The sequence below is a fragment of the Drosophila biarmipes genome, chromosome 2L (genome assembly GCF_025231255.1).
Source record: "Drosophila biarmipes strain raj3 chromosome 2L, RU_DBia_V1.1, whole genome shotgun sequence".
Lineage (NCBI taxonomy): Eukaryota > Metazoa > Arthropoda > Insecta > Diptera > Drosophilidae > Drosophila > Drosophila biarmipes.
The window spans coordinates 23,816,023-23,834,418 of NC_066612.1; the positions used below are offsets into that span (position 1 = coordinate 23,816,023).

At 42.3% G+C, this 18,396-nt stretch overlaps 2 protein-coding genes across 2 annotated transcripts; both read left to right on the forward strand.

The window, feature by feature from the left end:
* The first annotated feature begins 698 nt into the window (after nt 1-698).
* On the forward strand, nt 699-6,305 carry LOC127010668 (uncharacterized). Its single transcript, XM_050885062.1, has 2 exons — nt 699-1,132; nt 5,883-6,305. The coding sequence occupies exons 1-2, from the start codon at nt 734-736 to the stop codon at nt 6,303-6,305; spliced, it is 822 nt and encodes a 273-aa protein (XP_050741019.1). The 5' UTR covers nt 699-733.
* Nucleotides 6,306-11,027: 4,722 nt separating this feature from the next.
* LOC127010669 (uncharacterized) lies at nt 11,028-16,687 on the forward strand. Its single transcript, XM_050885063.1, has 2 exons — nt 11,028-11,460; nt 16,205-16,687. The coding sequence occupies exons 1-2, from the start codon at nt 11,056-11,058 to the stop codon at nt 16,619-16,621; spliced, it is 822 nt and encodes a 273-aa protein (XP_050741020.1). The 5' UTR covers nt 11,028-11,055; the 3' UTR covers nt 16,622-16,687.
* The last annotated feature ends 1,709 nt before the right edge of the window (nt 16,688-18,396 follow it).

An 18,396-nucleotide genomic window follows, 5' to 3' on the forward strand; every position in this document is an offset into this window, starting at 1 on the left:
TTGGTTCAATAAACATATATTATTTATGAAGCATCAACTTTCGAATCAAAGCATTATTGGAAAATGTGTCTCTTTGGAAATTTAAATGGTGGTCCTGAAAAGGACCGATTGCTGAAAAAGTACAAGCTGTACTAGTTTTTTAACCGCCGAAGCCGTACAGGGTGCGGCCTTGCCTCTTCAGTGCGTACACAACGTCCATGGCGGTGACGGTCTTCCTCTTGGCGTGTTCGGTGTAGGTGACGGCATCACGGATAACGTTCTCCAAGAACACCTTCAGAACGCCTCGTGTTTCCTCGTATATAAGTCCGGAGATGCGTTTTACACCGCCACGACGAGCCAAACGGCGGATAGCTGGCTTCGTGATACCCTGGATGTTGTCACGCAGCACTTTGCGGTGACGCTTGGCGCCTCCTTTTCCCAAGCCTTTGCCTCCTTTACCACGACCAGTCATATTTCACTTCTCTTCTCTACTGTTAACACACTGCACGGTACGAAAGTCACTGAAGAACTATTTCCAAATTTTCGACGAGCTCATATTTATACCTAAACCCCCAGAAACACGAGCGAGTCCGAAAGATATGTTCGTCTCGCTCTCCGCTCGACAACTGAGATGGACTCTGCTTCCCTCTCTTTTCAACCCTCCCCGTTTTGCTATATAAGGATGTAGCAAATGCGGCTATCGTTTATTGTGTTTTGAAACGTGAAGTGAACGTGAACAGCAGTGAATTCGAAAATGGCCCGTACCAAGCAAACCGCTCGCAAATCGACTGGTGGCAAGGCGCCACGCAAGCAACTGGCTACAAAGGCCGCTCGCAAGAGCGCCCCCGCCACCGGAGGCGTGAAGAAGCCTCATCGGTACCGCCCTGGAACTGTTGCCCTGCGTGAGATCCGTCGATACCAGAAGAGTACCGAGCTGCTGATCCGCAAGCTGCCTTTCCAGCGTCTGGTGCGTGAAATCGCTCAGGACTTCAAGACTGACCTGCGATTCCAGAGCTCGGCGGTGATGGCTCTGCAGGAAGCTAGCGAGGCCTATCTAGTAGGTCTCTTTGAAGATACCAACTTGTGTGCCATTCATGCCAAGCGTGTCACCATCATGCCCAAGGACATCCAGTTGGCCCGTCGCATTCGCGGCGAGCGTGCTTAGGTCGAGACGGCTTCAACTGGCTGCCAGTGCGCTAACATAATTTGTACAAATCGGTCCTTTTCAGGACCACAAATTAATTCAATGAGATACTAATTTTATCTGGAGGCTTTAACATAAAAATAAAGAAAAATTATTTTCCGTCCCGTTTTTTTAAGTGAATTGAATAATTGTTAATTCATTTTTTCCAATTTGTACTGCCTTGATAAATTTAATAGTAGTCGGAAATTGTCTTTTGATTTGAGTTCCCGGGGTTTTTTATGTGACAGCTGCTGTGCGGTACCGATGGTCAAGACTTTCAAACAGAAAAAATAAAAAAAAATACTAAATGCAGCATAAAAAAATATTAACTGGGCTAATGAATCTGTTGGTTGTTTAATAAACAAAATTTCATATATTTTCTTTATAATTTAAACTGCAGTGCAACCTCCAAGATATTTTTTAATAGGGACGCAAAATAAACAGTTTGTAGCTATATGTATATATTTCTGAAAATTGTTTAGAGTATTTTGAAATATTAGATAAAGCTAATATATAATATTAGTTTTTTACAATATATTTTATTTTTTTTTTATCAAATGTTTTTTAACAAATTTCGTTTTGAATGTCGGCATGTATTGAGAAAGGGTAGCGTTATATGGAACAACCACGATCAACATAAGACATTCAAACATCAACAAAAAATATAAAAACTTTTGAGCGCTATTTATAAATTAGACATAGCTGCTAAGGAATGCATAACGTCTTATAAAAAACAAGAAAAATATTAAAACATGTACTTTTTATATTTTTTCTTTAATATTAACTTAAGTGTGGTCTCAGGCCTCAATGGAATTTATATAAGGGACGGATATTAGCAAAATGTAGTGAAAACTATTAATAACAATGCCCCAAAAGCTGGACTGCGCTAAGCAAAGACATAATAAATATAAGAAAACATCGAACAAATACCACATTTTAAGTTAATTATATTTTTAACAATCAGAAAACTATTGCCGAGTGTGTTCTCACAGCCAATTTTGCATGTAGCCAAGGGACAACTTGAAACAAATAAAAAAATACCTAAAGTAATAATAAGTATAAAGACTTGTAGTATTACTTAAAGTAAAATGTTCAAACTTCATTTTTCCTTAGCAAGTTACAAAATATTTCTAGAAATCTTATTTTAAAATGTTTTTTTAAAGTAATTATTCATGTTACGAATGTCAATCTTGAAGTTGATACGGCTATAAAAGGTTACAAAAACAAGAACATAACATTTCTAGCACATTACCTTCTTAATTTATCGTTTTTGAATGTAAAACGATAAAAAAATTATTTAGTTTTAGTATCTTAAGCCCTGAAAATAAGAAAATAAGTTTGCACTTCAAGCAAAAATTAGCAGAGCAAATGACTGATGCCAGACTCACAGTTGAAGTGCTCTCCTCCTCGATTCTCATTCGAACGAAGGAGGTTGGTCACAAGCGCGCGCTCCGTTTTCTATACAAAAAAGTGTAGTTTAGTGAAAAAAAATGTCTGATTCTGCAGTTGCAACGTCCGCTTCCCCAGTGGCTGCTCCCCCAGCGCCAGTTGAGAAGAAGCTGGCCACCAAAAAGGCATCTGGTTCCGCTGCCTTAAAAGCAAAGAAGGCCGCTGCCCCGCCATCGCATCCGCCAACTCAACAAATGGTGGACGCTTCTATCAAGAATTTGAAGGAACGAGGTGGCTCATCTCTTCTGGCAATCAAGAAATACATCACCGCCACCTACAAATGCGATGCCCAGAAGCTGGCTCCATTCATAAAGAAATACTTGAAATCTGCCGTGGTCAATGGAAAGTTGATCCAAACAAAGGGAAAAGGCGCGTCTGGTTCATTCAAACTGTCGGCCTCCGCCAAGAAGGATCCGAAGCCGAAGCCTGCGTCTGCTGAGAAGAAGGTGAAAAGCAAGAAGGTAGCCGTCAAAAAGACCGGAGCCACCGCCAAGAAAGTTGCCGCCGCAGCTGCCGACAAGAAGCCCAAGGCTAAGAAGGCTGTGGCCACCAAAAAGACCGCAGAGAAGAAGAAAACAGAGAAGGCGAAGGCCAAGGATGCAAAGAAAACTGGAACCGTGAAGGCGAAGCCAGCAGCAGCGAAGGCCAAGTCGACCGCAGTGAAGCCGAAGGCAGCAAAAGCAGCAAAGGCCAAGCCAGCGGCCTCTGCTAAGCCCAAAAAGGCGGTGAAGAAAGCAGCGGCGCCTGCTACCGCTAAGAAACCGAAAGCCAAGACTACGGCTGCCAAGAAGTAAATTGTGAAAAAGTACAGTACCTGGTACATGCTCGCAATCGTAATTTTAGATTTTGAAATCTGAAATTTAAACAAGCCCTTTTCAGGGCTACAACGTTCGTTTACAGGAGAAAGAAACTTTCAATTCACTTATCCGATTATTTTATGGCCATTCGCATTTTTCCACATTTAATTGGACTCGATTAGTTTATGATTAAAAAAGAAATATGTAATAAGAATATGTCATAACTTGTGTCTTAATACAAATAATTATAAGTGTACCCTTGTAGCCGCATTAATTTTAGCTGCTTTACCAGAGTATCTAAATGGAAAGTATATATGGCTCCAAAGTTCTTCAGAAAAAAACATAAATTGAATTTTTATCACGCATTTTATTGGCAAACGGCAAGCTGAAAATTTAGTTTCTTTGGTTAAATATGTTGTGGCCCTGAAAAGGGCCTTTTTGGATCTTCCTCCCCATACGCAGCAGGAGAAAATTACTTGGAGCTGGTGTACTTGGTGACAGCCTTGGTTCCCTCACTGACGGCGTGCTTCGCCAACTCTCCGGGCAGAAGTAGGCGAACAGCCGTTTGGATCTCCCGACTGGTGATAGTCGAGCGCTTGTTGTAGTGAGCCAGACGAGAAGCCTCGGCAGCAATGCGTTCGAAGATATCATTCACAAAGCTGTTCATGATGCTCATCGCCTTCGACGAAATGCCCGTGTCGGGGTGGACCTGCTTCAGGACCTTGTAAATGTAGATGGCGTAGCTCTCCTTCCTCTTGCGCTTCTTCTTCTTGTCGCTCTTGGTGATGTTCTTCTGGGCTTTGCCAGCCTTCTTGGCTGCCTTTCCACTAGTTTTCGGCGGCATTATTCACTTCACTTATGATTTCACAAACACAACTCACTGATCATAATGGTGCCCAAGCGCGTTCAACTTTATACTTTTTCTCGAGCCATGTTTTCAGGTCTGGGGCACCCACCCCTAACTGAACGCGCAGGCAGACGGAAAAGTATAAATAGTGGCTACCCGGGGCTCGTCGAGCATTCGTTTTCAGTGTGTAAAGTGAACTAAGTGAAATACTCGTAAAGCAAAATGTCTGGTCGTGGAAAAGGTGGCAAAGTGAAGGGAAAGGCGAAGTCCCGCTCCAACCGTGCCGGTCTTCAGTTCCCAGTAGGCCGTATTCACCGTCTGCTCCGCAAGGGCAACTATGCCGAGCGAGTTGGTGCCGGCGCTCCAGTTTACCTGGCTGCTGTGATGGAATATCTGGCCGCTGAGGTTCTCGAGTTGGCTGGAAATGCTGCTCGTGACAACAAGAAGACTAGGATTATCCCGCGTCATCTGCAGCTGGCCATCCGCAACGACGAGGAGTTGAACAAGCTGCTCTCCGGCGTCACCATTGCCCAGGGTGGAGTGTTGCCCAACATACAGGCTGTTCTGTTGCCCAAAAAGACCGAGAAGAAGGCTTAAACGTTTGATACATACTTGTACATAAACAAACATAAACAAACCCAACCGTCCTTTTCAGGACGACCAAGGTGTTACCAAAGAATTGAAGAATTTTCAATACTAATACCATATTATTAAAACAATAAGTATAAGGACGTGTGGGAAACTGATGTCGATTTTGTATAAGCGTTGGTCCTATAGCAGTCGGACAGAATAAGACCTAAGAGGTTCATCGCAAAATGGCGAATTTCCGTCAATGCTGTATCTGCGGCACAGCCTGTACAAAATAGATGTGTATCTACCTGAACCACTTTCATTTCAAATTTCATTTTGGTTCAATAAACATATATTATTTATGAAGCATCAACTTTCGAATCAAAGCATTATTGGAAAATGTGTCTCTTTGGAAATTTAAATGGTGGTCCTGAAAAGGACCGATTGCTGAAAAAGTACAAGCTGTACTAGTTTTTTAACCGCCGAAGCCGTACAGGGTGCGGCCTTGCCTCTTCAGTGCGTACACAACGTCCATGGCGGTGACGGTCTTCCTCTTGGCGTGTTCGGTGTAGGTGACGGCATCACGGATAACGTTCTCCAAGAACACCTTCAGAACGCCTCGTGTTTCCTCGTATATAAGTCCGGAGATGCGTTTTACACCGCCACGACGAGCCAAACGGCGGATAGCTGGCTTCGTGATACCCTGGATGTTGTCACGCAGCACTTTGCGGTGACGCTTGGCGCCTCCTTTTCCCAAGCCTTTGCCTCCTTTACCACGACCAGTCATATTTCACTTCTCTTCTCTACTGTTAACACACTGCACGGTACGAAAGTCACTGAAGAACTATTTCCAAATTTTCGACGAGCTCATATTTATACCTAAACCCCCAGAAACACGAGCGAGTCCGAAAGATATGTTCGTCTCGCTCTCCGCTCGACAACTGAGATGGACTCTGCTTCCCTCTCTTTTCAACCCTCCCCGTTTTGCTATATAAGGAGGTAGCAAATGCGGCTATCGTTTATTGTGTTTTGAAACGTGAAGTGAACGTGAACAGCAGTGAATTCGAAAATGGCCCGTACCAAGCAAACCGCTCGCAAATCGACTGGTGGCAAGGCGCCACGCAAGCAACTGGCTACAAAGGCCGCTCGCAAGAGCGCCCCCGCCACCGGAGGCGTGAAGAAGCCTCATCGGTACCGCCCTGGAACTGTTGCCCTGCGTGAGATCCGTCGATACCAGAAGAGTACCGAGCTGCTGATCCGCAAGCTGCCTTTCCAGCGTCTGGTGCGTGAAATCGCTCAGGACTTCAAGACTGACCTGCGATTCCAGAGCTCGGCGGTGATGGCTCTGCAGGAAGCTAGCGAGGCCTATCTAGTAGGTCTCTTTGAAGATACCAACTTGTGTGCCATTCATGCCAAGCGTGTCACCATCATGCCCAAGGACATCCAGTTGGCCCGTCGCATTCGCGGCGAGCGTGCTTAGGTCGAGACGGCTTCAACTGGCTGCCAGTGCGCTAACATAATTTGTACAAATCGGTCCTTTTCAGGACCACAAATTAATTCAATGAGATACTAATTTTATCTGGAGGCTTTAACATAAAAATAAAGAAAAATTATTTTCCGTCCCGTTTTTTTAAGTGAATTGAATAATTGTTAATTCATTTTTTCCAATTTGTACTGCCTTGATAAATTTAATAGTAGTCGGAAATTGTCTTTTGATTTGAGTTCCCGGGGTTTTTTATGTGACAGCTGCTGTGCGGTACCGATGGTCAAGACTTTCAAACAGAAAAAATAAAAAAAAATACTAAATGCAGCATAAAAAAATATTAACTGGGCTAATGAATCTGTTGGTTGTTTAATAAACAAAATTTCATATATTTTCTTTATAATTTTAACTGCAGTGCAACCTCCAAGATATTTTTTAATAGGGACGCAAAATAAACAGTTTGTAGCTATATGTATATATTTCTGAAAATTGTTTAGAGTATTTTGAAATATTAGATAAAGCTAATATATAATATTAGTTTTTTACAATATATTTTATTTTTTTTTTATCAAATGTTTTTTAACAAATTTCGTTTTGAATGTCGGCATGTATTGAGAAAGGGTAGCGTTATATGGAACAACCACGATCAACATAAGACATTCAAACATCAACAAAAAATATAAAAACTTTTGAGCGCTATTTATAAATTAGACATAGCTGCTAAGGAATGCATAACGTCTTATAAAAAACAAGAAAAATATTAAAACATGTACTTTTTATATTTTTTCTTTAATATTAACTTAAGTGTGGTCTCAGGCCTCAATGGAATTTATATAAGGGACGGATATTAGCAAAATGTAGTGAAAACTATTAATAACAATGCCCCAAAAGCTGGACTGCGCTAAGCAAAGACATAATAAATATAAGAAAACATCGAACAAATACCACATTTTAAGTTAATTATATTTTTAACAATCAGAAAACTATTGCCGAGTGTGTTCTCACAGCCAATTTTGCATGTAGCCAAGGGACAACTTGAAACAAATAAAAAAATACCTAAAGTAATAATAAGTATAAAGACTTGTAGTATTACTTAAAGTAAAATGTTCAAACTTCATTTTTCCTTAGCAAGTTACAAAATATTTCTAGAAATCTTATTTTAAAATGTTTTTTTAAAGTAATTATTCATGTTACGAATGTCAATCTTGAAGTTGATACGGCTATAAAAGGTTACAAAAACAAGAACATAACATTTCTAGCACATTACCTTCTTAATTTATCGTTTTTGAATGTAAAACGATAAAAAAATTATTTAGTTTTAGTATCTTAAGCCCTGAAAATAAGAAAATAAGTTTGCACTTCAAGCAAAAATTAGCAGAGCAAATGACTGATGCCAGACTCACAGTTGAAGTGCTCTCCTCCTCGATTCTCATTCGAACGAAGGAGGTTGGTCACAAGCGCGCGCTCCGTTTTCTATACAAAAAAGTGTAGTTTAGTGAAAAAAAATGTCTGATTCTGCAGTTGCAACGTCCGCTTCCCCAGTGGCTGCTCCCCCAGCGCCAGTTGAGAAGAAGCTGGCCACCAAAAAGGCATCTGGTTCCGCTGCCTTAAAAGCAAAGAAGGCCGCTGCCCCGCCATCGCATCCGCCAACTCAACAAATGGTGGACGCTTCTATCAAGAATTTGAAGGAACGAGGTGGCTCATCTCTTCTGGCAATCAAGAAATACATCACCGCCACCTACAAATGCGATGCCCAGAAGCTGGCTCCATTCATAAAGAAATACTTGAAATCTGCCGTGGTCAATGGAAAGTTGATCCAAACAAAGGGAAAAGGCGCGTCTGGTTCATTCAAACTGTCGGCCTCCGCCAAGAAGGATCCGAAGCCGAAGCCTGCGTCTGCTGAGAAGAAGGTGAAAAGCAAGAAGGTAGCCGTCAAAAAGACCGGAGCCACCGCCAAGAAAGTTGCCGCCGCAGCTGCCGACAAGAAGCCCAAGGCTAAGAAGGCTGTGGCCACCAAAAAGACCGCAGAGAAGAAGAAAACAGAGAAGGCGAAGGCCAAGGATGCAAAGAAAACTGGAACCGTGAAGGCGAAGCCAGCAGCAGCGAAGGCCAAGTCGACCGCAGTGAAGCCGAAGGCAGCAAAAGCAGCAAAGGCCAAGCCAGCGGCCTCTGCTAAGCCCAAAAAGGCGGTGAAGAAAGCAGCGGCGCCTGCTACCGCTAAGAAACCGAAAGCCAAGACTACGGCTGCCAAGAAGTAAATTGTGAAAAAGTACAGTACCTGGTACATGCTCGCAATCGTAATTTTAGATTTTGAAATCTGAAATTTAAACAAGCCCTTTTCAGGGCTACAACGTTCGTTTACAGGAGAAAGAAACTTTCAATTCACTTATCCGATTATTTTATGGCCATTCGCATTTTTCCACATTTAATTGGACTCGATTAGTTTATGATTAAAAAAGAAATATGTAATAAGAATATGTCATAACTTGTGTCTTAATACAAATAATTATAAGTGTACCCTTGTAGCCGCATTAATTTTAGCTGCTTTACCAGAGTATCTAAATGGAAAGTATATATGGCTCCAAAGTTCTTCAGAAAAAAACATAAATTGAATTTTTATCACGCATTTTATTGGCAAACGGCAAGCTGAAAATTTAGTTTCTTTGGTTAAATATGTTGTGGCCCTGAAAAGGGCCTTTTTGGATCTTCCTCCCCATACGCAGCAGGAGAAAATTACTTGGAGCTGGTGTACTTGGTGACAGCCTTGGTTCCCTCACTGACGGCGTGCTTCGCCAACTCTCCGGGCAGAAGTAGGCGAACAGCCGTTTGGATCTCCCGACTGGTGATAGTCGAGCGCTTGTTGTAGTGAGCCAGACGAGAAGCCTCGGCAGCAATGCGTTCGAAGATATCATTCACAAAGCTGTTCATGATGCTCATCGCCTTCGACGAAATGCCCGTGTCGGGGTGGACCTGCTTCAGGACCTTGTAAATGTAGATGGCGTAGCTCTCCTTCCTCTTGCGCTTCTTCTTCTTGTCGCTCTTGGTGATGTTCTTCTGGGCTTTGCCAGCCTTCTTGGCTGCCTTTCCACTAGTTTTCGGCGGCATTATTCACTTCACTTATGATTTCACAAACACAACTCACTGATCATAATGGTGCCCAAGCGCGTTCAACTTTATACTTTTTCTCGAGCCATGTTTTCAGGTCTGGGGCACCCACCCCTAACTGAACGCGCAGGCAGACGGAAAAGTATAAATAGTGGCTACCCGGGGCTCGTCGAGCATTCGTTTTCAGTGTGTAAAGTGAACTAAGTGAAATACTCGTAAAGCAAAATGTCTGGTCGTGGAAAAGGTGGCAAAGTGAAGGGAAAGGCGAAGTCCCGCTCCAACCGTGCCGGTCTTCAGTTCCCAGTAGGCCGTATTCACCGTCTGCTCCGCAAGGGCAACTATGCCGAGCGAGTTGGTGCCGGCGCTCCAGTTTACCTGGCTGCTGTGATGGAATATCTGGCCGCTGAGGTTCTCGAGTTGGCTGGAAATGCTGCTCGTGACAACAAGAAGACTAGGATTATCCCGCGTCATCTGCAGCTGGCCATCCGCAACGACGAGGAGTTGAACAAGCTGCTCTCCGGCGTCACCATTGCCCAGGGTGGAGTGTTGCCCAACATACAGGCTGTTCTGTTGCCCAAAAAGACCGAGAAGAAGGCTTAAACGTTTGATACATACTTGTACATAAACAAACATAAACAAACCCAACCGTCCTTTTCAGGACGACCAAGGTGTTACCAAAGAATTGAAGAATTTTCAATACTAATACCATATTATTAAAACAATAAGTATAAGGACGTGTGGGAAACTGATGTCGATTTTGTATAAGCGTTGGTCCTATAGCAGTCGGACAGAATAAGACCTAAGAGGTTCATCGCAAAATGGCGAATTTCCGTCAATGCTGTATCTGCGGCACAGCCTGTACAAAATAGATGTGTATCTACCTGAACCACTTTCATTTCAAATTTCATTTTGGTTCAATAAACATATATTATTTATGAAGCATCAACTTTCGAATCAAAGCATTATTGGAAAATGTGTCTCTTTGGAAATTTAAATGGTGGTCCTGAAAAGGACCGATTGCTGAAAAAGTACAAGCTGTACTAGTTTTTTAACCGCCGAAGCCGTACAGGGTGCGGCCTTGCCTCTTCAGTGCGTACACAACGTCCATGGCGGTGACGGTCTTCCTCTTGGCGTGTTCGGTGTAGGTGACGGCATCACGGATAACGTTCTCCAAGAACACCTTCAGAACGCCTCGTGTTTCCTCGTATATAAGTCCGGAGATGCGTTTTACACCGCCACGACGAGCCAAACGGCGGATAGCTGGCTTCGTGATACCCTGGATGTTGTCACGCAGCACTTTGCGGTGACGCTTGGCGCCTCCTTTTCCCAAGCCTTTGCCTCCTTTACCACGACCAGTCATATTTCACTTCTCTTCTCTACTGTTAACACACTGCACGGTACGAAAGTCACTGAAGAACTATTTCCAAATTTTCGACGAGCTCATATTTATACCTAAACCCCCAGAAACACGAGCGAGTCCGAAAGATATGTTCGTCTCGCTCTCCGCTCGACAACTGAGATGGACTCTGCTTCCCTCTCTTTTCAACCCTCCCCGTTTTGCTATATAAGGAGGTAGCAAATGCGGCTATCGTTTATTGTGTTTTGAAACGTGAAGTGAACGTGAACAGCAGTGAATTCGAAAATGGCCCGTACCAAGCAAACCGCTCGCAAATCGACTGGTGGCAAGGCGCCACGCAAGCAACTGGCTACAAAGGCCGCTCGCAAGAGCGCCCCCGCCACCGGAGGCGTGAAGAAGCCTCATCGGTACCGCCCTGGAACTGTTGCCCTGCGTGAGATCCGTCGATACCAGAAGAGTACCGAGCTGCTGATCCGCAAGCTGCCTTTCCAGCGTCTGGTGCGTGAAATCGCTCAGGACTTCAAGACTGACCTGCGATTCCAGAGCTCGGCGGTGATGGCTCTGCAGGAAGCTAGCGAGGCCTATCTAGTAGGCCTCTTTGAAGATACCAACTTGTGTGCCATTCATGCCAAGCGTGTCACCATCATGCCCAAGGACATCCAGTTGGCCCGTCGCATTCGCGGCGAGCGTGCTTAAGTCGAGACGGCTTCAACTGGCTGCCAGTGCGCTTACATAATTTGTACAAATCGGTCCTTTTCAGGACCACAAATTAATTCAATGAGATACTAATTTTATCTGGAGGCTTTAACATAAAAATAAAGAAAATTATTTTCCGACCCGTTTTTTTAAGCGAATTGAATAATTGTTAATTCATTTTTTCCAATTTGTACTGCCTTGATAAATTTAATAGTAGTCGGAAATTGTCTTTTGATTTGAGTTCCCGGGGTTTTTTATGTGACAGCTGCTGTGCGGTACCGATGGTCAAGACTTTCAAACAGAAAAAATAAAAAAAAATACTAAATGCAGCATAAAAAAATATTAACTGGGCTAATGAATCTGTTGGTTGTTTAATAAACAAAATTTCATATATTTTCTTTATAATTTTAACTGCAGTGCAACCTCCAAGATATTTTTTAATAGGGACGCAAAATAAACAGTTTGTAGCTATATGTATATATTTCTGAAAATTGTTTAGAGTATTTTGAAATATTAGATAAAGCTAATATATAATATTAGTTTTTTACAATATATTTTATTTTTTTTTTATCAAATGTTTTTTAACAAATTTCGTTTTGAATGTCGGCATGTATTGAGAAAGGGTAGCGTTATATGGAACAACCACGATCAACATAAGACATTCAAACATCAACAAAAAATATAAAAACTTTTGAGCGCTATTTATAAATTAGACATAGCTGCTAAGGAATGCATAACGTCTTATAAAAAACAAGAAAAATATTAAAACATGTACTTTTTATATTTTTTCTTTAATATTAACTTAAGTGTGGTCTCAGGCCTCAATGGAATTTATATAAGGGACGGATATTAGCAAAATGTAGTGAAAACTATTAATAACAATGCCCCAAAAGCTGGACTGCGCTAAGCAAAGACATAATAAATATAAGAAAACATCGAACAAATACCACATTTTAAGTTAATTATATTTTTAACAATCAGAAAACTATTGCCGAGTGTGTTCTCACAGCCAATTTTGCATGTAGCCAAGGGACAACTTGAAACAAATAAAAAAATACCTAAAGTAATAATAAGTATAAAGACTTGTAGTATTACTTAAAGTAAAATGTTCAAACTTCATTTTTCCTTAGCAAGTTACAAAATATTTCTAGAAATCTTATTTTAAAATGTTTTTTTAAAGTAATTATTCATGTTACGAATGTCAATCTTGAAGTTGATACGGCTATAAAAGGTTACAAAAACAAGAACATAACATTTCTAGCACATTACCTTCTTAATTTATCGTTTTTGAATGTAAAACGATAAAAAAATTATTTAGTTTTAGTATCTTAAGCCCTGAAAATAAGAAAATAAGTTTGCACTTCAAGCAAAAATTAGCAGAGCAAATGACTGATGCCAGACTCACAGTTGAAGTGCTCTCCTCCTCGATTCTCATTCGAACGAAGGAGGTTGGTCACAAGCGCGCGCTCCGTTTTCTATACAAAAAAGTGTAGTTTAGTGAAAAAAAATGTCTGATTCTGCAGTTGCAACGTCCGCTTCCCCAGTGGCTGCTCCCCCAGCGCCAGTTGAGAAGAAGCTGGCCACCAAAAAGGCATCTGGTTCCGCTGCCTTAAAAGCAAAGAAGGCCGCTGCCCCGCCATCGCATCCGCCAACTCAACAAATGGTGGACGCTTCTATCAAGAATTTGAAGGAACGAGGTGGCTCATCTCTTCTGGCAATCAAGAAATACATCACCGCCACCTACAAATGCGATGCCCAGAAGCTGGCTCCATTCATAAAGAAATACTTGAAATCTGCCGTGGTCAATGGAAAGTTGATCCAAACAAAGGGAAAAGGCGCGTCTGGTTCATTCAAACTGTCGGCCTCCGCCAAGAAGGATCCGAAGCCGAAGCCTGCGTCTGCTGAGAAGAAGGTGAAAAGCAAGAAGGTAGCCGTCAAAAAGACCGGAGCCACCGCCAAGAAAGTTGCCGCCGCAGCTGCCGACAAGAAGCCCAAGGCTAAGAAGGCTGTGGCCACCAAAAAGACCGCAGAGAAGAAGAAAACAGAGAAGGCGAAGGCCAAGGATGCAAAGAAAACTGGAACCGTGAAGGCGAAGCCAGCAGCAGCGAAGGCCAAGTCGACCGCAGTGAAGCCGAAGGCAGCAAAAGCAGCAAAGGCCAAGCCAGCGGCCTCTGCTAAGCCCAAAAAGGCGGTGAAGAAAGCAGCGGCGCCTGCTACCGCTAAGAAACCGAAAGCCAAGACTACGGCTGCCAAGAAGTAAATTGTGAAAAAGTACAGTACCTGGTACATGCTCGCAATCGTAATTTTAGATTTTGAAATCTGAAATTTAAACAAGCCCTTTTCAGGGCTACAACGTTCGTTTACAGGAGAAAGAAACTTTCAATTCACTTATCCGATTATTTTATGGCCATTCGCATTTTTCCACATTTAATTGGACTCGATTAGTTTATGATTAAAAAAGAAATATGTAATAAGAATATGTCATAACTTGTGTCTTAATACAAATAATTATAAGTGTACCCTTGTAGCCGCATTAATTTTAGCTGCTTTACCAGAGTATCTAAATGGAAAGTATATATGGCTCCAAAGTTCTTCAGAAAAAAACATAAATTGAATTTTTATCACGCATTTTATTGGCAAACGGCAAGCTGAAAATTTAGTTTCTTTGGTTAAATATGTTGTGGCCCTGAAAAGGGCCTTTTTGGATCTTCCTCCCCATACGCAGCAGGAGAAAATTACTTGGAGCTGGTGTACTTGGTGACAGCCTTGGTTCCCTCACTGACGGCGTGCTTCGCCAACTCTCCGGGCAGAAGTAGGCGAACAGCCGTTTGGATCTCCCGACTGGTGATAGTCGAGCGCTTGTTGTAGTGAGCCAGACGAGAAGCCTCGGCAGCAATGCGTTCGAAGATATCATTCACAAAGCTGTTCATGATGCTCATCGCCTTCGACGAAATGCCCGTGTCGGGGTGGACCTGCTTCAGGACCTTGTAAATGTAGATGGCGTAGCTCTCCTTCCTCTTGCGCTTCTTCTTCTTGTCGCTCTTGGTGATGTTCTTCTGGGCTTTGCCAGCCTTCTTGGCTGCCTTTCCACTAGTTTTCGGCGGCATTATTCACTTCACTTATGATTTCACAAACACAACTCACTGATCATAATGGTGCCCAAGCGCGTTCAACTTTATACTTTTTCTCGAGCCATGTTTTCAGGTCTGGGGCACCCACCCCTAACTGAACGCGCAGGCAGACGGAAAAGTATAAATATGTGGCTACCCGGGGCTCGTCGAGCATTCGTTTTTAGTGTGTAAAGTGAACTAAGTGAAATACCCGTAAAGCAAAATGTCTGGTCGTGGAAAAGGTGGCAAAGTGAAGGGAAAGGCGAAGTCCCGCTCCAACCGTGCCGGTCTTCAGTTCCCAGTGGGCCGTATTCACCGTCTGCTCCGCAAGGGCAACTATGCCGAGCGAGTTGGTGCCGGCGCTCCAGTTTACCTGGCTGCTGTGATGGAATATCTGGCCGCTGAGGTTCTCGAGTTGGCTGGCAATGCTGCTCGTGACAACAAGAAGACTAGGATTATCCCGCGTCATCTGCAGCTGGCCATCCGCAACGACGAGGAGTTGAACAAGCTGCTCTCCGGCGTCACCATTGCCCAGGGTGGAGTGTTGCCCAACATACAGGCTGTTCTGTTGCCCAAAAAGACCGAGAAGAAGGCTTAAACGTTTGATACATACTTGTACATAAAAAACAAACCCAACCGTCCTTTTCAGGACGACCAAGGTGTTACCAAAGAATTGAAGAATTTTCAATACTAATACCATATTATTAAAACAATAAGTATAAGGACGTGTGGGAAACTGATGTCGATTTTGTATAAGCGTTGGTCCTATAGCAGTCGGACAGAATAAGACCTAAGAGGTTCATCGCAAAATGGCGAATTTCCGTCAATGCTGTATCTGCGGCACAGCCTGTACAAAATAGATGTGTATCTACCTGAACTACTTTCATTTCAAATTTCATTTTGGTTCAATAAACATATATTATTTATGAAGCATCAACTTTCAAATCAAAGCATTATTGGAAAATGTGTCTCCTTTGGAAATTTAAATGGTGGTCCTGAAAAGGACCGATTGCTGAAAAAGTACAAGCTGTACTAGTTTTTTAACCGCCGAAGCCGTACAGGGTGCGGCCTTGCCTCTTCAGTGCGTACACAACGTCCATGGCGGTGACGGTCTTCCTCTTGGCGTGTTCGGTGTAGGTGACGGCATCACGGATAACGTTCTCCAAGAACACCTTCAGAACGCCTCGTGTTTCCTCGTATATAAGTCCGGAGATGCGTTTTACACCGCCACGACGAGCCAAACGGCGGATAGCTGGCTTCGTGATACCCTGGATGTTGTCACGCAGCACTTTGCGGTGACGCTTGGCGCCTCCTTTTCCCAAGCCTTTGCCTCCTTTACCACGACCAGTCATATTTCACTTCTCTTCTCTACTGTTAACACACTGCACGGTACGAAAGTCACTGAAGAACTATTTCCAAATTTTCGACGAGCTCATATTTATACCTAAACCCCCAGAAACACGAGCGAGTCCGAAAGATATGTTCGTCTCGCTCTCCGCTCGACAACTGAGATGGACTCTGCTTCCCTCTCTTTTCAACCCTCCCCGTTTTGCTATATAAGGAGGTAGCAAATGCGGCTATCGTTTATTGTGTTTTGAAACGTGAAGTGAACGTGAACAGCAGTGAATTCGAAAATGGCCCGTACCAAGCAAACCGCTCGCAAATCGACTGGTGGCAAGGCGCCACGTAAGCAACTGGCTACTAAGGCCGCTCGCAAGAGCGCTCCCGCCACCGGAGGCGTGAAGAAGCCTCATCGGTACCGCCCTGGAACTGTTGCCCTGCGTGAGATCCGTCGATACCAGAAGAGTACCGAGCTGCTGATCCGCAAGCTGCCTTTCCAGCGTCTGGTGCGTGAAATCGCTCAGGACTTCAAGACTGACCTGCGATTCCAGAGCTCGGCGGTGATGGCTCTGCAGGAAGCTAGCGAGGCCTATCTAGTAGGCCTCTTTGAAGATACCAACTTGTGTGCCATTCATGCCAAGCGTGTCACCATCATGCCCAAGGACATCCAGTTGGCCCGTCGCATTCGCGGCGAGCGTGCTTAAGTCGAGACGGCTTCAACTGGCTGCCAGTGCGCTTACATAATTTGTACAAATCGGTCCTTTTCAGGACCACAAATTACATTCAATGGGATACTAATTTGGAGGCTTTAACATAAAATTAAAGAAAATTATTTTCCGTCCCGTTTTTTTAAGCGAATTGAATAATTGTTAATTCATTTTTCCAATTTGTACTGCCTTGATAAAATTTAATAGTAGTCGGAAATTGTCTTTTGATTTGAGTTCCCGGGGTTTTTTATGTGACAGCTGCTGTGCGGTACCGATGGTCAAGACTTTCAAACAGAAAAAATAAAAAAAATACTAAATGCAGCATAAAAAAATATTAACTGGGCTAATGAATCTGTTGGTTGTTTAATAAACAAAATTTCATATATTTTCTTTATAATTTTAACTGCAGTGCAACCTCCAAGATATTTTTTAATAGGGACGCAAAATAAACAGTTTGTAGCTATATGTATATATTTCTGAAAATTGTTTAGAGTATTTTGAAATATTAGATAAAGCTTATATATAATATTAGTTTTTTACAATATATTTTATTTTTTTTTTTATCAAATGTTTTTTAACAAATTTCGTTTTGAATGTCGGCATGTATTGAGAAAGGGTAGCGTTATATGGAACAACCACGATCAACATAAGACATTCAAACATCAACAAAAAATATAAAAACTTTTGAGCGCTATTTATAAATTAGACATAGCTGCTAAGGAATGCATATGTCTTATAAAAAACAAGAAAAATATTAAAACATGTACTTTTTATATTTTTTCTTTAATATTAACTTAAGTGTGGTCTCAGGCCTCAATGGAATTTATATATGGGACGGATATTAGCAAAATGTAGTGAAAACTATTAATAATAATGCCCCAAAAGCTGGACTGCGCTAAGCAAAGACATAATAAATATAAGAAAACATCGAACAAATACCACATTTTAAGTTAACTATATTTTTAACAATCAGAAAACTATTGCCGAGTGTGTTCTCACAGCCAATTTTGCATGTAGCCAAGGGACAACTTGAAACAAATAAAAAAATACCTCAAGTAATAATAAGTATAAAGACTTGTAGTATTACTTAAAGTAAAATGTTCAAACTTCATTTTTCCTTAGCAAGTTACAAAATATTTCTAGAAATCTTATTTTAAAATGTTTTTTTAAAGTAATTATTCATGTTACGAATGTCAATCTTGAAGTTGATACGGCTATAAAAGGTTACAAAAACAAGAACATAACATTTCTAGCACATTACCTTCTTAATTTATCGTTTTTGAATGTAAAACGATAAAAAAATTATTTAGTTTTAGTATCTTAAGCCCTGAAAATAAGAAAATAAGTTTGCACTTCAAGCAAAAATTAGCAGAGCAAATGACTGATGCCAGACTCACAGTTGAAGTGCTCTCCTCCTCGATTCTCATTCGAACGAAGGAGGTTGGTCACAAGCGCGCGCTCCGTTTTCTATACAAAAAAGTGTAGTTTAGTGAAAAAAAATGTCTGATTCTGCAGTTGCAACGTCCGCTTCCCCAGTGGCTGCTCCCCCAGCGCCAGTTGAGAAGAAGCTGGCCACCAAAAAGGCATCTAGTTCCGCTGCCTTAAAAGCAAAGAAGGCCGCTGCCCCGCCATCGCATCCGCCAACTCAACAAATGGTGGACGCTTCTATCAAGAATTTGAAGGAACGAGGTGGCTCATCTCTTCTGGCAATCAAGAAATACATCACCGCCACCTACAAATGCGATGCCCAGAAGCTGGCTCCATTCATAAAG